This window comes from Elephantulus edwardii, unplaced genomic scaffold (genome assembly GCF_000299155.1).
Source record: "Elephantulus edwardii isolate Elephantulus edwardi_28Jun2011 unplaced genomic scaffold, EleEdw1.0 scaffold00060, whole genome shotgun sequence".
NCBI lineage: Eukaryota > Metazoa > Chordata > Mammalia > Macroscelidea > Macroscelididae > Elephantulus > Elephantulus edwardii.
This window is the reverse complement of record NW_006399810.1, coordinates 12,028,469-12,037,240: the sequence shown is the minus strand read 5'-3', so window position 1 is coordinate 12,037,240 and position 8,772 is coordinate 12,028,469. Positions and strand designations below refer to the sequence as shown.

General features: G+C 40.0%; 1 protein-coding gene across 1 annotated transcript in view; it reads left to right on the top strand.

Annotated features, from left to right (window-relative positions):
• Positions 1-8,772, top strand: part of LOC102856993 (receptor-type tyrosine-protein phosphatase N2-like) — a 1,387,447-nt gene that overhangs the window by 247,258 nt on the left and 1,131,417 nt on the right. The window contains exon 6 of the mRNA XM_006887690.1: positions 6,161-6,620. Coding sequence (XP_006887752.1) covers positions 6,161-6,620 — 460 coding nt within the window. The remainder of the gene's footprint in view (positions 1-6,160; positions 6,621-8,772) is intronic.

Here is an 8,772-nt window from a genome sequence, read left to right as displayed (position 1 = left end):
TTATTTTGTATTTCTCTCTGTCTCTCTTTTTCCGAGTCTCTCCCTTTCCCTCTAATGAAGTGTGTGTGTGTGTATATATATATATTTTTTTTTTTCTTTTCCTTTTTCTAAAAGAAAAGCTGTTGATCTCAGCCAGTTCTTGGACAAAATTAAACAACTAGGTTGGCAGGTAAAGTTTCATCATTTAGATATTTTAAAAACCCAACTTTGAGATAATCTCTATTCTCTTCTTTTGACTGAGAAGAAAAATGAGTCACAGTGAATTAAGTGATTGGTCCAAGTTTGTACATAAGAGCTAAAACTAGAATCTGTATCAGCCAAGAGTTCCTGAATTTCAGCTTGTTAATCTGAAACCTACCCCCAAAGGCCAAACTTGGATATTTTTTGAAAATAACAAGATTTGGGAGTCTGAACCACTTGTTTTAAATTCAGTTATGACTATCATAACTAGGTCCCAGGGTACATGCTACCATTGACTTGAAATTGATCATGTACTCCCAGAGATATATAAGAAGAAAATATGAATGGGCAAGGTTTTAAAAATGTATGGTTTCTGTATCTATACCACACTATTAAGGGAGCTGTGCTAAAGATTCTAAGACCGCCTGAATCTTTTAAGGATCTAAAAGTTGAACAAAGACATATTTCCACATAATGTTTTGATGGTGCCACATTAGAGATAGAACAATAGGCTTTTGAATAGGCTCATCGTTATTCTGGGAGTAAAAACAACAACTAGTCCTTGTTTGACTAGCACTAGCTTATGAATATAAATACCAAAGTCCAAAGAGAACAGGCCTCCTTGGAAATTTTATTAATGGGTGAGTGTGGGGAAAATATAAATTGGAAGTTCATTGAAAGTCTCTGCTGGTCAAGTGGCAAGAAGCTGTGCTGCAATCCCGAAGGCATTTGGTTCCGATCCACCAGCTGCTTCATGAGAGAAAGATGGGAGGTCTCCTCCCTTGTGATTAACTGCCTCTAAAAACCCTCCAGAGGGTCAGCTATGGGTCAGTTCCAACTCTACAGTACTCAGCAACAACACCATATCGACATATATTAAATATAAGCAATACTCATTTAAGACTGAAGAACATTACTTTTAAAAGAACAAGAACACTGTCATTGCTGTCAAGTCATAACATAGCTGGCCCTCCAGTGAGTTTTCTGAGGCTGTAAATTGCATGAGAAGAGTCTGCCCCTCTTTCTCCTACAGAATCGCTGGTGGATTCAGACCACCAGAGAGGTGCCACCTTTGGGTCAGCAGCACAACACCTTGTGGACTGGGCCACCAGAGCTCCAATACCATGTAAAAATGGTTTATGTACACCCATGTTTATTGCAGCTTTGTTCGCAATAGTAAAGAGCTAGAAACAACCCAAGTGCCCATCAACAAACGGATGGATACAGGAGCCCTGGTAGACACAATGGAATACTAAGCAGCCTTGAAAAATAAGGAACTCATGAAATCTTATGCAAAATGGATGACCCTGGAGGGCATTATGCTGAGTGAAATATCTCAGTAACTAAAGGACAAATATTGCATAGGGCCACTGTTGTAAAACGGGACTGACATCGGGGTTGAAGGAAGGCAGAGAAGGAGGGGAGGAATGATGTATACTGCATTGAAACTAATGAGGGAAAGGACAGTTTAAAAGGGATATATAAATGGGTATTATTATCATGACAGGAGTCCAAGAATGAAGGCTGCACAGTGGAGTGGACTTGTGAGGAGGGATTGTATAACAATGAAAGAGTTTTTCTTTAACTTTTCAAGGAGAAGAATGAATGGGAGGGGGATGGGGGGCAGGGAGAAAAGTGCAACAATGAATGATTGGAAACCCTAAGTCTTTGTAAACTTCCATTAAATTAATTTTAAAATGCAGACACTAAGAAAAAATTGTTTAAGTGATCAGTAAAAGAGTTGTAGCATATTTTAAAAGGCCTCAACAGAAAGCCTTTAGAGATTCTAGTGAAGGTTCCTGGAAGAGAAATTAAGTTGTTGGAGTTATAATAAACACTAGTGCTGAAAAGGATTTGCTGTTTCTCCAATGACAATATGCAAGTAAGCCAGTAAAACACTGAAAAAAATTAACATTATTAACCATCAGGGAGCTGCAAATATAAATCACAATGAAGTATTAATTCACATATATTAGAATGGCTACAATAAAATAAAAATGAAGACAAAAATGAGTGTTGGCAGGGATGTGGAGATATTGGAAAGCTTGTACATTTCTGGTGGGAATGTAAAATGGTTCAATAGCTTCTTTGGAAAATAATTTGGCAATTTCTCAAAAGAATTAGTGTAGGCAAGAAATACAGTCAACAAAACTAAACATTATATTATGAATGAAATCTTGCAATATAAGCAGTAATAAATGTAAATTGTTGTTGTATACCAACAAATCAGAACCGACCCATAGCTGACCCTCCAGTGGACTTTCAGAGACAGTTAATTGAACGAGAAGAGATTGTCCATCCTTCTCCCACAGAGCAGCTGGTGGCCTTAAACATAAGTAGATATTTAAAGGGAGCTCTGGTGGCCTAGTGCAAGAAGCCACACTGCAATCCCAGAGGTATGCGGTTCAAATCCACCAGATGCTCTGCTGGAGAAGGAGGGGCAATCTCCTCCTGTACCAGTCAGATCTGATTTGATGGTACACATGCAAAATAATAAAGAAATTTAAAAAAACCCACCAAAACCAAGGAGATATTTAGCAGACAGGTAAGATAAACCTATAACAATTAGACTAGACCAATGTCCATACATTGCTTTGACAGTTGCTATTTTTATATTCATCTTGTTGTTGATGTGTGCTATTGAGTTGGAACTGACAGCATAGCTACCCTCCAACATGTTTTCAGAAGCAGTAAAGCACATGGGAAGAGATTGTCCATCCTTCTCCCTTGGAGCCCCTGGAGGCTTTGAATGTTGGTATATGCTATAAATATATCGATGTGTATAATAGAGCTAACAGGAGGCAAAGCAATGCAAACATCTTAATCCTTCCAGAACCCTGAGGGAATGAGTTTCTGGGTCTGGGCCTTGGGCCATAGTCTTGAGGGAGAGCAAGGTCAATTGCATACCATATTTCACAGCAATGCACTGCATCCTATATTGGTGCATTGCAACTGGGGTCTAACAAGCTTGGAATCCAAGGGGCAACTATTGGTCTGTCTCTACCTGGAACAAAGAAGAGGGAAGAAAAACAGAGAATCCTAAAAGCAGTTAGTCCCAAGGATTACTGCAACAAGCCCGCCTCAGCACCCATGATTCATGAACTTCCTGAAACAGGACGAACTAGATGCTTCTTGGCCATCACTGCTGATCACTCTCAAAGGTATCACAGTAGACCCTGGATAGAGTGGGGGAATAGGTGGAACAAAATTGAAAAGAATACCAGATTTACTGGTCCAGTAGAGACTGGTGGAGACCTCAAGACTGTGGACCTTTGTGAGGCCTTTGAACCTAAAACAAAATTCACTCTGAGACTCCCAGGCAAACTATAGAGTCTATAACATAACCAGTAACACCAGGAGACTCTTTAGCATAACCAATCTTACAAGATTAAAAGAACAGCATTTGCCCAAGAGTGAAGCAAAGAAGGCAGGAATGGATAGGAGAGAAGGATTCATGAAAATGAGATTCATAGGGAGTGAGTGGGAAAAGTGGGAATATTATCTTGCTGTTGTTGTTAAGGTGCTGTTGAGTCAAGTACAACTCACTATTGACCCCAAGAACAAAAGATCTGAACCATATACCATCCTGTGTCATCCTCATACTTCCTGACACACAAGAGCCCATTGTGGCAGTTACGATGTCAGTTTACCTGGTTGAGGGTGTCCCTCTTCTTTACTAACCCTCTACCCTTCTTGGCATCATGTCTTTCTCCAGGGAATAGCCCCTCCTAGCAACATGCTCAATTATGTGAGGTGAAGCCTCATCATTTTTGCTTCCAAGAGCACTCCAGCTGCACCCTTTTCAAGACATATCTATTTATTCTCTTGGCTATCCATGGGAAGTTCAATTCTCTTTTCCAACACCACAACTCAAAGGTGTCGATTCTTTTCTTGTCCTCTTTATTCATTGTCTAGCTCTCCAATGAGCAAGTATAAAACGTTATAAAACAATTTCTGTATGAGTGGTTGAAAAGAAAATCAATTTGTTTTGGGAATTTCAGGCCAAATCACAACAAAATAAATGTCAGTAATTTAAAAAATTAACATTAAAATTATCATATATTCTAGAAATAATGACTAGGGAGGATAGAAGGAGAATTGATGCCTTTGATCTGTGGTGTTGGAGAAGAGTATTGAATATACCATGGAATGCTAAGAAAATTAACAGGTTCATCCTAAAGAGGGTTAAACTAGGCTGCTCCTAAGAGGCAAGGATTCTGAAGCTTCGTCTGACATACTTTGGACATGTTGCAAGGTTTGGAAGGAGCACTGGCATCCACTTCCTAAACGACATGCCTATGAAAGTCTAACTTGGAGAAATGATGGTAGTTATAAAAAGGCTTTAGGCCTTTGTTCATCTTCTGTTTTTTATATATATCCTTCCTTCATGTGTACTTGGTCTATATGATGGACAAATCATTAAAGAAGTTAGACTCTGAAGAAACATGTAGCATCAGAATAGAAGAAGATTGAAGAAGCAGCAGAATGCTCCCAGATGGGCGTTTTTGGGTGGTGAGAGCCAATGAGAATGCATGATTATGGAGGAATTTGGAATGATGAAGCTCATGGACTTCAAAGCATCCTCTGGTTTTTAAATTTGGTAGGGCCGGAGGGCCTGTTTTTAATTGTTTTTGGTCAAATATTCTTCTAGGTTGTAATTCTTCTGGTCTGTCCGCTTGCTGTACAGAGGTAATTTGTGATTACTGTGATGCTGAACACTGTGACACTGATGTGTCAACTGCTATAATGGTTACCCATCGTGGACAGTGTTTGGTGGAGGGCCCCGAATAAAACAAGCCTGGAAGCACGAGTGGTATCCACTTCCGTAATAGTTTGCCTCTGGAAACTCTATGAACCTGGAGAAAGGATGAAAGTCATAAAAGTGTTTAGGTCTTTTGTTCAGAGGGTTGTTATGAGTCGCCTAAGACTCGACAGCACTTAACAACAACAACAATTATAAAAAATGCAATGTATATGAATATTGTATGAAACACAATGTATATGAAAGATTATATAAAATCTAATGTACATGAATAAAACATAGTACAAAAGAATTACTATATACAAACCAATAAAATGATTAATGAATAAACAAAATTTTATGTACAATCTTAAGCATTTCTTTCACCATGTATGTTGTTATGTTCCATCTAGTCAGAACTAACTTATAACTGATCATCAAGCAGGTTTTCAGAGACTGTAAATTGCCCATGAAGAGATTGCCCATTTTTCTCTCATAATGGTGGATACACACCTTTGGGTTGGCAGCTCAACTTCTTACTCAGTAGTCTACCAGGGTTTCCCATCATTATACATAGGAATGCCACATGTTAAAACATGTGTTATGTGTTATTATTGTTATGTGCTCTCTATTGAGTTGCCTGTGACTTACAGTGACCCTCTGAATAACAACAGCCCTGAACCCTGCCCTGTCCTGAGCCAGTCTCACTGACTCCAACACGTGTAGAATCGAAACATAGATGAAGCAAAATACATGCCATGTGAAGGAAGCTAGATGCCAAAGACCACATATTATTTAATTCCATTTATATGACATGCTTAGAATAAGCAAATCAATAGATACAAAGAAAATAAATAATAAATACAAAGAAAAGTTCATTTGTGACCAGAGACCAAGGGTAGAGGAGATTGGAGAGGAGTACGGGGTGTCTTTTTAGGCTGATGTAAATATTTTTTATTTAGATAGTGGTGATACTCTCTGACTATAGTAAAAGTCTTGTGCTTTAAAAGGATTAGTTTTTGTGGTAAATTCATTATATCTAATTAAAACTATTATTTTTAAAATGTAAATAAAATTTAACCAGTGGAATAAAAATCATTTTGCATATTTGAGATCTACATTTCAAATATCTGGTGCTGTTTCAGGCCTCAGAGTGTTGCATTAGAGCCATTTTAATGCAGTTTGGTGATGGCTGGAGATTCAACTTTGGTCTTGCCTTTGTGTTTCTGGCCCTTCCAGAGTGATGACCCCCTTTCGGAGAGTATCCTGACCTATGTGGCTCAAACCTCCAAAGGAAGTAGTTCAGCGCTGACCTACCCTCCACTATCTCAAGCCAGCTACCCCGAGGATCTGCCTCAGCGGACTTTCGGCCCACTCCAGCTGGATGAGCTCAGCCCTAAGGCGGACAGTGGCCTGGACAGACAGAACTTGATTGCAGCCCTCAGTGCATATGCTGCTCAGAGGCCAGTGGCGAAGGGTTTAGCCAAGACCTCCACACACCCACACCATGTCCCGGAGTCCCCAGTGCCCTCTGCCGCCCGCTACCAGGAGGCACCTTCTGAGGAGGACGATGAGATGGGGGTGCTGTATCTTCTGCAGGCACGTTTGAGAGCACTGAGGCCAGTCCTACACCACACAGCTATGCAAAAGTGGCCTTCTGCCCCACGAGATCCCCAAGAGCCACTAAGCACAGAAGATGGTAAATGCTTTACTTTCCTTTGGTGTGTGTTTTGTGTTTGTCTTTTTCTGGAGCCTTCCCGGTAATATGAATGCCAGCTGGCATAATATTAGCATTATTTCACAATCATTTTTCCAATACCTGCCATAGATTCTCCTCATCTTTAAGACTATTGTAGCAGAAACAAGGAATGTGGTAAGACAGGGACTGGTCTAGGGTCTCATTTTCCCCTCAGTTTTGGTAAAAGAATAAGTGCTAATGTTCAGGTTGTTGTTAGTCACCATTGAACAGTGTAACTGACGATAATTGTGGGTCCTGCAAAACTGCAGGTATGCTCAAGGCCCTTGTGATAGTTGTGTGAATCTGTCTGACCTAGGGCTCCCCTCACCCTAGCTGGCCATCTGCTTCTCCAAAGATGACCTCCTTCTCCAGTGACCATCCCTCTCACTGATGTGTCCAGTGGAAGTGGGGAGAAGAGTAAGTGAGTATTCTTTGGGTTTTTACTAGTTAATCTTTGGAAGTTATTTACCAGGCCTTTATTCCTAATTTGTCTTAGTCTGGAAGCACTCCTGAAATCCATTCAGCATGGTTATCCTGTCAGTAAATGACATGCTGGTACCAGGCCCTCCAGCATGTTAGCAACGTGAGAGCCACCAAGCAGGGCTAACTGGGAGATGAGTGGTAGATGAGTGGTGTATCACCCAGGCAGAACTGACTCCTAGTTGCCCTTGGTGAATTTTCAGAGGCAGTAAATCACACAGGACCAGATTACTTGTCTTTCTCACTGCTGGGTTCAAGCTGCCTGCCTTTGGATTGGCAACACAAAGAATATTCAAGAAGTAGGTCTGCGTGAGCAGCTGACTCTCTCAGAAGGGCTTAAGAGTGTGTCATTGTTTAGTGCTCATTCTTTTAAGTGTGTGTCCTCCCCCACCCCCCCAGGCCACCATTTAATGGCTTTGTTGATTAACATGCTAAAACTGAGGTACTTCTCAGAGGAAATTCTCAACCCAGGCCAAATCTGGCTATCTAATGACTGAAGTCTTAGTACTTGTGAAATTGAACAGGAACTCTTTCAGATTAGGCATATTGGCTTCTTGTTCCCATTTTCCCTCATTGCTGGTGATCAAGTACATATTCCTGGTTATTTGTGGAGTCCCTATACAGACCCAGTATGAAGCTAATGACATTCAAAATGCAGTGGGTCTCTAGTGTTATTTGAATATCCAAACCCTGGTTTTCAGCATTCTCTTGTGCACTGTAACCATATTGACTGTCCCATGGGAGAAAGAATATTTATGGATATTTTTTTTAGTCTTTTACAATGTATACAAGGCCCTGATCTATTTTATTTCTATAACATCTTATCTTGAAGCCCATTAAATAGAAAGTGAGCTTCTCATACAATGAGTTCTATTTTGAGAAAAACAAATAGGAAAGTCAAGCAGTCACATTATTTTTCAGTATTGACTGAGAATCACATTAGCATTTGTGCTATTTTCCATAAGTGAAAATCTAATTGAAGTTGTTTTGACTGATTTCTATTTTCTCTGCCCCTCTTTATGTTGCTATTTTTCAGTTAAGAAGCTTGCATTTTTCTCACTATATTTCTCTGTACATAGAGCCATTATGCCAATTTTTAAATAGAAGGAGTATAAAGTTGTAATTGGAAAAACAAAACTAGACCCTCAAATTCACTGTCACTGAATTAGTTCCAACCAACAACAACCCTTCAACAAGTTTCCAAGGCTGTAATTCAAAATGAAAAGACATTTCCCATCTTTCTCCTGTGAAAGAGCGGGTGGATTTGAACCAATAGAGATGACATTTTTTTTTTGTTAGTAGCAAAATCCACTACAAACTATGCCATCAGAGCTCCTTGAAGTTAAAATTAGGGGTGAGGTATGTTATTATTACTAATGCTTCCTCCATGTACCTCTCTCATGGAGGGATGGAGAATATAAGGAATATCTGTCTTCTATCTCATCTCTTGTTGTTCAGTCCTGCTGAGCTGGAACTGACCCATACATAGCCGGCCCTCCAGCAAGTTTTCAGAGGCAGTAAATTGCATGGGAGACGATTGCCTATCCTTCTGCAGAGCAGCTGGTGGATTAAAACTGTGTTTTGGGGAGTGCAGCACAGCTTCTTACCTGTAGGCCACTAGAGCTCCCTATCT